At 45.0% G+C, this 15,516-nt stretch overlaps 1 protein-coding gene across 1 annotated transcript; it reads right to left on the bottom strand.

Moving 5' to 3' along the window:
• Positions 1 to 3,137: 3,137 nt before the first annotated feature.
• Positions 3,138 to 15,090, bottom strand: LOC147617799 (uncharacterized). Its single transcript, XM_086775508.1, has 14 exons — positions 14,977 to 15,090; positions 14,813 to 14,879; positions 13,886 to 13,966; positions 13,655 to 13,785; positions 13,435 to 13,527; positions 13,245 to 13,322; positions 13,057 to 13,152; positions 12,820 to 12,954; positions 12,506 to 12,637; positions 12,256 to 12,396; positions 11,981 to 12,129; positions 9,980 to 10,107; positions 3,548 to 3,741; positions 3,138 to 3,164 (listed from the first exon to the last, which is right to left on the bottom strand). Exons 3-14 carry the CDS (start codon positions 13,947 to 13,949, stop codon positions 3,138 to 3,140), a joined length of 1,368 nt encoding a protein of 455 aa, XP_086631634.1. The 5' UTR covers positions 13,950 to 13,966; positions 14,813 to 14,879; positions 14,977 to 15,090.
• Between the last annotated feature and the right edge of the window lie 426 nt (positions 15,091 to 15,516).

The following is a 15,516-nucleotide window of genomic DNA, read 5'->3' as shown; positions in this document are numbered from 1 at the left end:
GAGTAGGTAGAGCATTTTGAGGAGCATATTGTTTGCGAATGCATGTGTGTCATGCATATGTGTGCCATATGTAGAATGATGCATGGTTTTGTTTTTGGCTAACACCGTTAACGTGTTTCCATTTGGTTTTAGACTTTTGCTATAGGTTCTGAAGGAACAAGCAAGAGGACAGTGTGGCTTATTGTGCAGGATGATTGTTCTATCATCCAGATGCATTGGAAGGCCATCGTTTTTGTCATATGGGGTATCTTTGCTCATAAGATGGTTTACTATGCCATTGAGTGCAATCGAGGACGCTTGCCATTTTTCAAGAGGGGGGTATGTCACGACCCTCTGTTTTTCTCTGGACAAGATGCAGATGTGCACGGGGACATGGTGGACAGTGTGAATGGCATCAGGTTGGAGTCAAAAAGAGAGCCCATGTGTGGACAACCCCATGTGTGAAAGGGGGCAAAGAGATTTTAGCTTAAAAGGTTTAAAAAACCTTTGAAATTATTAAAAAGCCCTTCATTAAAGAAAAACGTGGCCCTTATGCTATTTTGGGGGCCACGTGTGCTTTTTGGGGAAAAGGAGGGTTGGCATGAAAAAGAGGCGCATGTGCTTTTTGGGGGTGGCTGCGTAGAACTGGACTGCATGCTGGCTGCGCACAGGGGATTGCTTGCAGGTCTGTACGACTGTACGGACAGCTGTACGGACAGGACAGAAAACAGGCGCATACAGGCTGTTGTGCGTGGAGAGTTTTCTGAAAAAGAGGCGCATACAGGCAGGGGCTGCAGGGCTGTGTTTCTTGCAGGCGGCTGCAGGACTGCAGGCGCACAGAACTGGGTGTGCCCTCTCTCTTTCCCATGCCAACAAGTGGGCTGGACTGTAGATTGGCTGGCTGGCTGCGCTGCTGTCCATACAGGCTGAGTTGGACACAAAGGCATGAACTGCAGGACCAAGTCGGCAGCGTGGAGGAGAGGACAGTTGGGCAGTGGCTGAACTGAGCGTGGGACTCTCCCCCCTTCCTAGTGAAAAGCTGTGCAGGTAAACAGGGCATGAGAGGCTCTCTTGGAAAGAGGGGACTGCAGGAGAAACAAGGGCGTACATGTGGGGACAGCCAGTACCGCTTTTTCTCTCTCTCTCTTTCTTTCTCTCTCTCTCCCTCTGCTGAAGAGTAGACAAGGGCTGGATATTCATGAACATAGACATCATGTTGATGGCGTTCAACTGATGGAACTTTCAGCTTCTCTTTGCTTTGGATTCAGGACTGTTTTGGGACAGTTTATGGGCTGTTTTGTTTGGCTACAAATTCAGCTAAGTGCTTGGGTTTTTGGCTGCAAGTACATGTCATTTGGTTATGTTTCTTGGCATGGGAGTGATACAAGCTCGCATGGCTGCGTGCTCATGGAGCAGATTGTTTTCTTCCTGCTAGAAAGGAACAGTGGGACCTATAGTATGGGAATCTCTATGTTGCCAGATGTTTCATGAGGGAACAGGTAACTAGATGTATGGAAACAGGACAGAAGTTTCAAAGGGAAACAGGCCTAAGGGTTTCATGTGGAAACAGGTCGTAGGTTTCTCGAGGAAACATGTTTTTGGGTTTCTCCAGGAGATAGGTCACATGCAGGCAAAGGGTACAGGAATGGACACATGTTTGGTACAGCCTAGCTACTGACAAGACAGGGGACAGGGAATCCATGACAGAGATGGATAGTACCCTTGGAAGGTAGAGAGGGTTTGTACAGGTGTGTCGACTGTATGTTATGCTGTGCTGTGATACTCTTTTGAGAGACAGTTTGGGAGTCTGTGTTGTGATGCAGAAGCACTGGATGTGTCAGGGTGTGATGCTGTTCATAGTGTGAGAGGCTATGGATGGTTGTGGCAGCCTTGATCATGGGAGAAAGCTTCTGTATGCAGACTCAATGTGAGAGAGTCTTTCGATGTGAACATTGGCTGGACTTGTTTGTGGATGCCGAGTGGACAAGAAGCCAGATGCAGGTTCTTTGCAGGCTTCAGGAGTTCTACTGTGACGGCTGAGTTCCCAGCCTTATATTGTAATCAAAGCTCTTATAATCAATTAAAGAAATACCGCAAGGGGCGCCACTGCGATTTGGGGCCAATCGGTGCCCGTGTACTATTTGCAGGAGCACTCTAGCTCCCCCTATTTGTTTTCCTTTTCTAGGTCCTCAATGGTGTTGAAGTGTTTTATGTGCAAATGTTTGTTCCCCCGCCCTTTGGTTTCTGAAGGCCGGTTTACAGTCTCCCCGGATTTCGTCGCATGGCTAAGAGAGGAGTTGGTGACTAGTGCGGATGAGGCCCGAGCCGTTCAACGGCTATGCATGAGAGAGTCCTTTTGGCGCGAAATGCGTGCCATTGTCATTGCGGTGACTCCCTTGTATAGAGTTTTGCGCATGGCCGTCATGGAGGGCTCCACATTGGGGCTACTCACCCACTTCATGCGACAGGCTCTAGTGGAGATTCGTGTGACCACCATGCTTGATGAGGAGGACCCCGACATTCCTATGGAGGGAATTAGGTAAACCCATGTCCCATGTTTTCAAATCTCGTTTTCACATTTCTTTCTCGTTCCTTGAAGACTTAATCTTAAAGTGAAATTTTTGCATTCTAGGGATCCCACCGAGCCTCCACCCACTCCGCGACATGACTCGATCGTGGCGTTTGTGGAGAGGAGGTGGCGATGGATGCACTAACGACGTGGGTATCGCCAGATGAAAGGACTCCGCATCCCCCTCTGAAAAATGATGTCGTTGGATTGGTACTAGCCCAACCTGATTCTGATCCAAATCCAAAAAACTCTACAAGTACCACTGTGCCCTAGGCACGATTAACAACCACAGATCCAAAGCATCCCACCGGGTCCAAAAAACCATCCTCCAAGTCAACAAACCTGCACACCGCATCAAATTGGCAGGGAAAGGGGCATCCTCATAAGCATCACAAAGAGAGGCAGAGGTAGACTCCTCACAATGAAGAAGGCAAGCAAGAATATAAACTGCAGTGGTAACAAAGTCCTCAAAAGCATCACTAAGAGCAAAAGACTATTCCATAAGTAAACACCCTCCTTTCTCTGCAAACACTACAAAGAACACAGGCTCGGACAAAATAAACTATGCTCATGATCTCTAGAAAGATCACTACTCTCCTCCAAAATCTATAAACTCCTGTCACAAAAGAAAGTCTCTAGAGATACAAAACAGCTCCCAAAACTAATCTTGAAGTGAAGTAGCTGGAGATGGGCCCCCTCTGAGTGTAGAAAACTCCTTTGGGAAGCAAAATGCTGCCAAAACATTGCTGTCTAGCAAAAAAAAGCACTCCACCGCCAACAGAAGCCAAGGAACATGAAGAAACCGCATAATTGTGTAGGCCAGGAACAAAACACAGGTATAGATGCTCCAAAATCAGCAAAACGCTGACTGAAATCAGAAATTCAATGTCCTCCTCAAGTACCAAACTACCTACAAAGCCACAATCCAAACAAAACCCCCTCTACAAGTGATATGTGTCCACTAGAGAAGAAAACGCAGCCAGCCAGAGGACTGCAAACCTGAGAATTCAGACCAACCACGTTCCACACCGCATATGAGGAAAAACGTTGAAGAGAAGGAACCTTCGGGTCCAACGGAAGAAGCCCGGGTGAAGGTAGAGCTACCAGCAAGAAATCAGACCAGAAAAACGCAACAACTATGGCTGCAAATCTGAAAACGCGGAGGTATTCGGGGACAGTAGATAGGGAAGATTCTGGAAAACACAGAAGAGATAGGTACCAGATCAGTAAACAGTATCAGAAAACCTGTGGGAGAAAAAAACGCAGCACATAGCTGTCTTGCACAAAACAGGCTGCCAGCACTACGCGGGGGGGGGGGGGGGGGGGGGGGGGGGGGGGCGCTGCTGAATACTAAAGACTTGCTGCAAAACCACCTGTAGAAAAAAACGCAGCACTCCAAGGTGTTGTTGCCCTGAAAACAGAGCAACCAACAGGTGTATAAGGGATCTCGGGGGTCAAACCGGCAATGGAAGACCACGGGCTGTAGTGGAGAAGAGCCGAGAAGTGACCAGCCAACCAGCAGCAAATCTAAGAAGAAAAACGCAGGAGGAAGAGGAGGGAGCATCCAACGCTGCATATCACAGGCACTCTGATACCATGATAGAATGCACAGCAGAAGATGGAAAGGGGAAACACAAGAGAGAGTGAGAGAGAGAGAGGGAGAGGAAACACAGGTATAGACTTGCTCTCAATATCATCAACCAAGAATACAAGTCCCGAGCAAGAGGGGAGAAGGCCTTGTATGTAAGGGACTGCACCAAACAATGCTAAGCAATGAATATGAGAGAGGGTAGAGCCGACTATATATATGCCCATGTAGAGGCAACTGACTAGGTCTACACGACTAGGATAAATCCTCCACGACTAGGATAAATATCCAAGACTCCATAAAATGGGAATAAAATATTGAAAAAAATATGTGAGGGGTGACCAACCCCTCTAGCTAACATGGTCAGCCCTAAAGGCTACAATAGGACACCAAACAGGAAGCCAGCAGCAAGGGGATGATGTGTCACCAGCCTGGACATTTCCAAGTATGAAAGGGGCCTGGTGGACTCCAAGATGTCTAAATATTTGGAAAGTACAAGCTTTAGGAATGGGGGATTATACTGGAATACAAAGGACCACACTCCTAAAATTTAGGAGAGTTGCTAGTTTTGGCCCGACTCCGATGGAAATTCTGTTCGCGTCATTACATCTTGAATTGAGCAGATACCAAGAGTTGGCAAAGTGCCTTTGACAGAATGTCTACCAGTTGGGATATTTTTAGAGGTAAAGATTATGGGAGAACCCATTTCTTAGATTGGGACATGTGGCAAGAAAGTGGATCAAAGTGAGACAAGTGACCTCACACTTGTCACTCCAGCTATTGTGTGGCTCTCCACTTGTCATCATAGCCTCTTCTCGTTCCATTTTCACTCATGGGGGCCCCAAATCTATATATTGGAGTCCTCGCTCTTCATTAATGGAGGCTCTCTTGCTACACACTAGCCTTTACCACCGTTACAAGCTGCCCTAATGATGGCTACTCTCTCTCTTGAAGGCTGCCCATGAAGAATACCGGCTGTTGGAGACTGTTTTCGAGGCTTCCATTGCGAAGAAATACTGAAGGCAAGGGTATTTAATCATTTATTATGATTTCTAGCCATTGTACTTGTTGTACCAGCCCTTGTACCTACTGTACCAACCACTGTACTGGCTGTACCAATCCTTGTACTTGTTGTACCTATTGTACCAACCATTATACCAATTGTACCAACTTTTGTACTTGTTGTACCAACCACTGTACCTTTTGTACCAATCATTGTCCCTGTTGTACCAACATTTTTACTTGTTGTACCTATTGTACCAGCTGAATGGAGCATTGTACTTGCTGTACCAGCTCTATTGCATGAAGACCCGTGGTTTTGGGGGAAGAATCAATACCCACACGGAGGTATATGGATTATATTGTTGGTTCGGCATTTCTACAACCTGTGTTCCGGCTTGGTAGCCTCGTGTTGGGCTGTGTTATGGCATTTGTATATGGATAATCCGGCATCTCCCGTGGGGAGAGTAAGGCCCTCAAAGCTTGTACATGATATTATTCTCCTTCGGTAATAAAATACTCCAAGGGGAGGGGGGGGGGGGGTCGGCCCATTCCGGCCTCTATGTGGTGTCACATGTGCAAGCTCCATTTTCAGCATTTGTGGATATTTTGTCCAACTTTTATGTTTTATGCAAAGTGATGATAGATATGTGTTAAGGTTGTGGCTATGTTTAAATGTTTTAATATGCTTTGATGGTATCGACCAATGTGTCAAAGGCCCTAGTCCCCCGGGCACCGCGAGTTTCATTGGTATCAGAGCATAGGCTTCCTTGGAAGCGGAGGCTTCCTTCTATCAATAAGGAAGAGAAAAGATCTCAAGTGGGGACCACACTTACCATCATTGCTATTAAGCATGGCCAGCCACTTCAAAGCCTATGAAGCAAGAGCATGAGCAATAGACAGCTTGGTCTAAGGATTCATGAATTCACAAAATTTATCTTGGAAGTATGGAGTTGGCTTTATGTGCACACGTTTAGCACTTTTTCCATATGGATATTGTGGATTATATTATCAAGCTTACAGGCAAGCTATATGGAGATATATCTCAGGATATCTTAAGGATATGGTGACGAGATATTTCTTTTGGCTTGAATATATGGCTTGAAGCTTAAAGTTACGGACAACTTTTAAGAAGTTGGGGAGGATGTCACCAGCCTGGACATTTCCCAATATGAAAGAGGTCTGGTGGACTCCAGGATGTCTAAATATTTGGAAAGTACAAGCTTTGGGAATGGGAGATTATCCTGGAATAAATGGTGACATGCATAAATGGTGTCTCCATTTATGCATGTCACCGAGGCGGAAAGGAAGAGAAGGTTTCAATCGAGATTACAACCCGTGTACAAAGCACAACTACAAATGTATCCTGGTCACATCTTACACCAACTAATAACAGCCGCCACTGCCACCGAGCAATTGGAACTCAAGTTGAGTCGATCCAATAAGACTAAACCCTCATTTCAAGGCAAAGAGAGGACTGTCCAAAACCTGCAAAATAATGGACAGCCACCTAAAAAGGGCCTAAACCAAGATTAAAATAGTCCAAAGGCTGAAAATAAGTCTACCAAGAAGCGTCCCTTCAAAGTGAGAAACTAGGGTCTCACTCCGGAGCAAAAAAAGTAATATATGAGCTAGGGAAAATGCTTTACTTGTGGTAGCACTAAGCATATTGCAAATGCATGCCCAAACAAGAAAAAGCATGATAATGCGAATGCATCAAAGCCCAATGTGCATATGGTTCCGGATGTGGAGGGCAACACTTCACATGATAGCAAAGACAGGGTTGTATGTAAAGCTTGGGGACAGCTTAAGAATCAGCCCGCTTTGTTCTATTTGATGATTGTGCAACTAAGAACTTTATATCTACACAGATGGCAGTTGTTTTGGGTATTGAAGTGGAGAACATGGGTCCACAAATTGAAGCAGGGACTGCCTTTGTTGGTAAAGAAGTGCAGGTTATGCCTATTATTGGCAAGTTGCGCATACACATTCAAGGCTATGTGGATCATAAGAACTTTCTTGTAGTGCCTTTGAATGGCTGTGATGTATTGCTTGGAAAGCCTTGGCACACACACATTGATCCGTGCAAGGCTTACAAGACCAACAGGATCACCTTCATGCATAAAGGCCGAGAGCATGTGATTAATGCTCGTGAAGAAGGTGATACCATTCCCCTTGTATCCCATGTGCAAATTAAGAAAGTAATGAAAAAGAGTGTTTTTGCGTACTTGATATTTATATGGGATCATGTTGAAGAAAATAATGTGCTTGTAAACACTCTTAGTAATGATAGCTTGAAATTCTTACAAGACTACAATGATTGTTTTGCTGATGAGTTACCAAATGAATTGCCACCCATACGACCGGAAGATCATCGCATTGATCTTGTACCAAGTAGCTCACCACCTAATAGGCCAACCTATCGTGTAAGTGCATCCCAAAAAGAGGAGATCATGAAGCAGGTAAATGAGCTTCTCGAGAAGGGTTTGGTTCAGCCAAGCTCTTCCCCATATTTTTCACCCGTCCTCTTGGTTCAAAAGAAGGATGGATCTTTTCGTATGTGTGTGTATTATAGAGCTTTGAATAAGCTTACCATCAAGAATCGGTTTCCGATTCCACGCATAGACGACATCCTTGACAAGTTGGATGGATCGGCATGCTTTAGCCAAATTGATCTCAAGAGTGGATATCATCAAGTGCGTGTGGTGCTTGAGGATGTACATAAAACTGCTTTAAGGACAGCATTTGGACTTTATGAGTATCTTGTTATGCCTTTTGGTCTTACGAATGCCCGACTACATTCAATAGAATGATGGATCGCATATTCCGTGAGAACACAAAATTTACAGGTGTCTTCTTTGATGACATCCTAGTCTTCTCGAAGACCGAAGAAGAGCATAGAGCTCATTTGGCTATTGTTTTTGAAGAACTCCGTAAGCATAAACTCTTCATAAATGCAAAGAAGAGTGACTTCTTCTTGTCAGAGATACATTATCTTTGACATATTGTGTCCAAAGATGGAGTGCGGATAGATCCTGCAAAGATTGATACAATTAGAAATTAGCCCAAACTGAGATCAGTGCATGAGATCCGTAGTTTCTTGGATTACGCTCTTACTACCACAGGTTCATTCAGCACTTTGCATGGATTGCTTCTTCTTTGCATGACTTGACAAAGAAGAAGGTTACATTCAAATGGAATGATGTAGAGAGGGATGCATTCCTCAAATTGAAGGATGCAACTACCCATTGTCCAGTGTTGATTATTCCGGATTTCCAAAAGCCATTCAGAGTGGAATGTGATACATCTGGAAATTGCATAGGATTATGTGGGCATGGGGGAGGTGTAGAACCACCCCCAAGGGGCCAGGAGGGCCCCAGCTATGCCCACCAACCATGTGATGGGTTGAAAGGGCTGTCGGCCAACCCTAGGGGCCTCTGGACAGGCAGTCGACAGGGCATCAGGCCCTTTAGAGCCTGTCAGCCAGGTGATAGCAAATGCGCGTAATGGCCAGCCTATCATAGGTGTGAACATGGATTTTTTACAGCATATTATAAGTATTAAATGCTGGTCGTGAGCTTTTTCAGCAAACCGACCCCAGTAGAACTGGCCGACCAGCAACCTGAGGGTATATATAAAGCCCAGTCATAAATTCAGGTTATTCATCTCATATTTCACAAAGTGTTAGTGTTGCAGCTACTCAAGAGCCCAGACAGCCAAGGGTGAAGGGTGAAGAGACATGCCGTGGCTTATAAGAGCCGTAGATTGCATGATGCAGAGCGCTCTCTTGGCATTTATAAGAAAGAGCTCCTGGTTGTAATTCATGCACTTACCGTATGGAAACATTATCTTTGTAACATGCGGAAGCTTTGGGGTAGATCGGTAACTTCAATGCTCAGAAATCAGCAATCGTTCACGACAAGAATAACAGACAAAATTGAAAGTAGATGTGCAGAAAATAGAGAGAGAGAGAGAGAGAGAGAGAGAGAGATTGTATTAACGTCTCTCTCAGGCCAAAGAGAACTGGCCTATGAGACAAAACCATGTACAATGTATGTGGTATCTCTGAGTATCAGATGGTGCTCAGTGCACAATACAACAACTGGAAGAAAATTGAAAGAAAACTGCTACTGTGAGGTCGGGATGTATGTACATATATATGGATGGAGCACTACCGGGGTAAATGCACAACTATATGCCAGGGTGATACAACGATGCTCAATGCAAGCGTGCTCCTAGTCAGCTCCATCCTCTGGTGAGGGGGGGGGGGTGTAATATGTCATACACGATGCCAGTTGTAATGATATGCAAGATGGCCGCCGGATCAATGGGTCTCGGCTGTCCTCTCTCCTGTAGTCGCCTCTGGTGTCGTGCCCGAATGTCCCTAATCATATGTCGATGTCTGTGGGAAGGTCGGTATCCGGGCGCTCGTGGATGCCGCAATGCTCAAATCTCCTCTGCTCTCCTCAAAGTGACCCCTCGGGCCTCAACCCATCACTGCGGGATCTGGCATGACTGTCCTCTAGAAGAAATCAGTCAGCTGAGTCTGTGAGACTAAGGCATGAGAAGCAGAGAATAATTGATGGATATGAGAGTTGGTTGAGGGAGTCTGTGAGGAGAAAGTGGTGATTTTGTAGAGGCCTCCATCATGAACTCCATTGGCCACAACCGAGAGTGTCTTGAGAGAGAGGGGGGGGCGGGGGGAGAAGAGGACACAGTATTGGGTCCCAAATACCATCTGTAGGGCCCCCACCACGAATGGTGTATTTGCTTTTATTAGAATGACGTAAATCAGAAAATAAAAGACTGAACCTGGACCTTCTTGACTGAGGTAAACCTCTGACCTGGCCCTTCAGCTTTCACCCTTGCGTTAGCTTCTCCTTGGCTTGTCTGGGCCCCTTGAGTAGCTTCAGCACCTTGTGAAGATTCAGATGCCTGAAATGCAGACCATGGCTGGGTATTTATACCCTCTCTAACCTTCAGTCAGCCCCAGCTTAACATAGGCTGGCCAGCAATATTTTCCCACGACTAGCGCCCATAGCTTTTAATGCTAATAATCTCAAGTGTTTTCACACCTACCTGTCCTGTCCATCTTGTGCATTTATGCTGGGCTGCTGGGCAGCCCTGCGCATGGACAAAGGGCTGTTGGGCAGCCAGTGTGGGCAGTCCCACACCTGGCCGGCAGCCAAACTAGGCTTGGGGCCCAGTCGGCTGGCTGTCCAGGCTCCCTAAGGCTGGCCGATAGCCCCTTCCAACCCACAACATGGCTGGTGGGTACAGCCGGGGCACCATGGCCATGTACAGGACTTGTATACCTAACCCTAGACGCTTAGAGTGGATCCCTCGCTCACAACGGGCCACTTACCACTCCAACTCTTGCACCTGCTGTACAGATATATCCACGTGGCCACTGGCATCCAAGTGTGGGATGCACATGACATCATCTTATCGGACCCAAGCTGGGGATAAGCCCAAACTTCTTCACTGCCATCGGCCCAGACCACCAGCATGACAAGGTTTTCTGTCTCCATCGCCTAGTTGAAGAGGTGCACTCAAACCCCACCAGGTGTCCGAGTAAACACTTCTAACTTCTAACAATTAATTTTCACAACTGACCAGGAATCTTCCTAGAGATATAAAGGCTTAATAACAAGTCTGGCAACACACCAAGGGGACCATACCTCCATTCCTAGGTTCTTTCCTAGAGTCCCCATTCTCAGACGATAAGCCGAAGAAAGCTCTCAAGCCCTTCCTTGCAAGAAGTGCTCTCTTTCTTCCAATAGCCTTGGGAGCTTCTCCATCTCCCACTCGGTTCGCCAGCGCTGTCCTTTGGCCCCTTTTCTCCTATTGTAGCTCTCAAGCCCTTCCTTGCAAGAAGTGCTCTCTTTCTCCCAATAGCCTTGGGAGCTTCTCCATCTCCCACTCGGTTCGCCGGGGCTGTCCTTTGGCCCCACAGCTAGGTTCTTATTTTCAGGGCACACGAAGCAAGCCTTTCTCCATCTCCCCCTCGGTTCACCATAGCTGTCTTTTGGCTGCTTTCCTCCTGTTCATGGTAGAGACCATGAGCAATTATCTGGTTGCAATTTTAAATGGCGTCAAACTACCCATCCTAAGCCAGGAGGAGCTCCTGGACCTTGAGTTTGTGGATGATATGAAAACTTACCTCCACCGAAACAGAGGGGAACATTCAGCACAAGGATTTGTGGTTGCAAGAATCAATTGGCATCTATCCCATTGCACAATGGGTGATTCCCCTGACTTAGAGACTAGTGGAGGCCTTTCAGTGGATCATCGTGGGCATCTCAATGCAGTACCTAAGGTGCCTTCAACCTTGTTGGAAACTTTTGCACTAGAGCACAGCTCTCTTCCCCTAGCAGTGGGGGTAGCCAAGTAGATTCTTGTGGCCACCATGTAGTACACCACACCATGTTGGTCCTCTCGCACTCATGCATAGGACATGCAACAGCTCATCCTCATCTTCCTATGGGCAGGGAGCGATGGCCACACAGTACAGGCCAAGGTGGCCTAAAATGTCATCAATCAGGCCCCTGTAAGGGCGGGCTAAACATCATTGTTCCGATGATCCTGAGCAGGGTACAGGCTTCAAAACCCCAGGGGCACCGCCCCGCGAGGAGGGGGGGGGGATTCTCCACATCAAAATGTGTTTTAAAGGGGGTGGATGCAGTGTGGATAAAGGGGATACAAGGATTTATATTAGCTTTGGCATTCCATATGGCGTGGATGCAGTGTGGATAAAGGGGGTACAAAGCACCGAAATGAGCAGCTACTGTCCTCTGATAGACTTAGTGCAGCATAAGCAACTAACAGCATTAGTTTCCATTTACCTCTGCATCACTGTCATCAGAAGAGTCATCCTCAGAAGAGTCCTCGGAAGAGCTACGCTGCTGGGCAGGTGGCAGCTTTGCCTTGAAGGAAGCAGCAGCACCTCCGGTTTTGTATTCAGTGCAATTGAAGGTTTCACAGGCTGCAAAAGCTTAACAGTGCAAGTGCAACCATCCCCTTTAGTAGAAGCTGATAAGAAAAGGCCTTGCAGATTGGCACATGAAAGAAAAGAACCCATTACAACCAAAATATCATTCGATGTGCTGTTATCACTTACTTCATCATCATCAGAAGAATCATCACTCTCAGAAGAGTCCTCTGAAGAACTATTTTGCTGAGAAACACCCTTGCCGTTTTTGATACCTCCCCCTTTGATGGGCTGTATTATAGCAGTAGAAGCCAACAACTTTTTAACAGGCTGTCAAAATCCAATCAAATGAATATCAGCCATGGGCTGCTGAACCAGCATGGTACATGATTGTAACAATAGGAACACTCATGGAATTAAGAAAGGGCTTCTCAGTTACCTCATCATCACTATCTGAGGAGTCCTCCGAGGAGCTTTCTGGTTTGACCACTTTCTTGCCATTGTTAACAACAGCACCTTTGGCAGGCTGAGACTTAGATATAGAACTTGTTTTGACCACAGGTTGTGAAGGCTGCAAAAAGATCAAATGACAACATTGATTGCTAAGATACAAAGGACCGCTGGTCTTTAAAGGGGAGTATGACAATGACAATTGAAGCACACTATAGATAGTACGTCGAGATCACTTGTAAAGCACTACACACAAATAGTCTGAGAAAGTTACTAACATACTAGACAAAGATGCCCACTCACCTCCTCATCACTATCAGAGTCATCGTCCTCCGAAGAGCTTTCCGGTTTTCTGGCTTTCTTACCACTCTTGACAGCAGCAGGCAGTGGCCCTTTTGAGGCAGCACCTCCAGCTTTTGGCTCTTGCTTGACCGGAGGCTGTGAGGACACCATCAAAAAGCATTAGCCACATAAACAAATGCAAGAAAGCAAAAAGCAGTGCCACTATAAACCAATCAGACTCCTGGCTAATAGAAGTACCTCTTCATCATCACTCTCAGAGGATGACTCATCTGAGCTTGACTTTTGCTTCCTTAAAACTTGGGCACTTGGCTTGCCAGGCAAGCTTTTGGCAAGCTGCAAATACAAACGTAAGGAAGTGAGAAATGAGAAATCCAAATACAATCCCTTCTAACTTGAAAGCCCAAGAGCAGCAAGCTGTTCTTCACCACTTCTTCTGAATCACTGTCATCTGAGCTATCAGGTGCCTTAACCTTGACAAGTCCATGCTTTATGGGCTGAGCCTCCTGAGAGACAACAGCACATTGAGAGAGAGAAAAAGATCACGGTCATTACCAATAGCCACTCCAAAGTGAGGACAAAACTCGTTATTTGTCAACAGAACACCATGGCTTTCACCTCATCTGAAGATGAACTACTCTCTTTACTGCTTTTTTTAGACGCCAACGTTTTTGATGTAGGTAGCAGCTTGCTTGCAATGGGCTTCGAAGGCTGCAAATATCAAACATGCATTAAGTAGCAAAGTTTTGTGGTGGCATAGATGGGCTGCACAACACAGGCCATCTTGGTGCTCTTACGGGAGCTCAAGACCGGTGCATGCAAAGGTAACAGAGAGCACCTTTTCTTTTTCAGAGTCGAATGAGTCTTTTGCAGATAGATGCTTCCTTTTCTTCACAGCAAGATCTTTTTCCAATATCTTTTGCTTCTTTGATGATTTGACCACCACATCCTCCTCAAAGGCCCATTTACCTGTTGAAAAAGCATTATCTCTTTTGTTATATTGGAGACTTGGGCTTTCAAGACCTTAAAGACAAGACAAAAAAGCTTTCAGACTTCAGTTATGGCCTACCTTTCTTTAGAGATGCAGAGAGAATATTTGTTGGTGCTGGAGCCTCAGACAACCACCATTGCATGTAAGTTAACAGCAAAACTGCACAACACGAGAGCCAAAACCATTGAATTAAGGATTACCTTTGATTTTGGCTTAACTCTTTTGGAGAGAAGTGAAACCCACAAAGCAAGGTTTGGCCACCAAGTTGGGGAGGGTAATATCCAAGAGAGGATAGAGAATTGAGAAGTTCCAAAGCTCCCAAAAGTAGAGACAAAATAGAGAGAGAATAGAATTACACTAAAATGAAGATAATACTGACATGTAATTACTCCAAGATGAAAATACAAAGGAATGAGAGTCTATTTATAGATGAGGGAGGCCACTAACCAAGTCCAATTGAGTTCTAGAGGCTTCCAACTTTAGTTTGATCCAATTTGGATAAGATTTAGATCAGTTTGGTGTCCTTTTTGATCCAATTTGTAACATTGGATAGTAATACAGACTTGGATAAAAGAGAAGAACAAAAGAGAAACTACGCAACCAACAAAGGTAACTCTTGATTATAGTAGATGCGTGAAACTCTCGTGACCTAGCGAGGTGGTTAGAAAAGGTAGGTAAGGAACATTTCCAACATGTTTGTTAAGAGTTCGGAAGTACACATTAGAATAAGATATGTTACGTATGCTTATGTTTTTTTTTACATATAATAAAAAAATATAAACTTATTTATTATTCATAACCCATACTTTACAATATCAAGAAAAAGAACTTGACATTAAAGTTTCAAACTGCCACAAATGGCTGCTGGCAACGGGACAAACAAAGACAATAAGTAAAATTCTACAAAACTAGCTAACAGGCGCAGCACCAAGATCAACCCTGCCTGTTCTCTCTCTCTCTCTCTCTCTCTCATATCAGAAATAAGCGAAATGAACACGGTGAGACCTCGATTCCTCGCACGCTAACTAAGACCACAGCATCAGTTACTCAGCGAGAAGCACCAGCTATTTACCTGCACATCATACATCATACATACCTTAAATGAAAACGAAGCTCACAGGTTTTCGACGCGAAAGAGAAGTACTCTAAGCCCTGCACATCATACATACCTGAAATGAAAACGAAGAAAATGGAACTCTCAGGTTTTCGATGCGAAAGTTAGGGCGAGTTGGTTTATTTACGGCTAAGATAATTCTTAATCATATTACTATCTATCACCTGTGTTATTTCTAAATTCATTTAGACATTTATGAGTAATTAAGATCTTTTATGTCTATCACCTGTGTTATTTCTAAATTAATTTAGACATTTATGAGTAATTAAGATCTTTTATGTTGATAGTAATTACTATTTTTTTTATTTTTATTTTTTTAGTTTGGCATTAGAGAAGAGACGGGCTTAGTACCCATGGGACCCCCCTTATCCCACAAATCAGGGGCAAGGCACATCAATCGGGGTAGCCAGCAAGGTTCAAACCCATAACCTGGGTTTTGACAACAAAACACCTTAGCAACTGAGCTACCGCCCGATGATAATTAATTACTAATTTTTTGTTAATTTTCTTTTGTTTATAACGTTTTTAGTATCTTTATAAACGGCAAACTTATTAGTATTCTCCTGCCTAATGATTAGTTGGGCACACCTATATC

Source organism: Cibotium barometz, chromosome 36, assembly GCF_041138505.1.
Source record: "Cibotium barometz isolate CiBa-2024 chromosome 36, ASM4113850v1, whole genome shotgun sequence".
Lineage (NCBI taxonomy): Eukaryota > Viridiplantae > Streptophyta > Polypodiopsida > Cyatheales > Cibotiaceae > Cibotium > Cibotium barometz.
The sequence above is the reverse complement of the archived record's forward strand: the minus strand, read 5'-3'. Positions and strand labels throughout refer to the sequence as shown.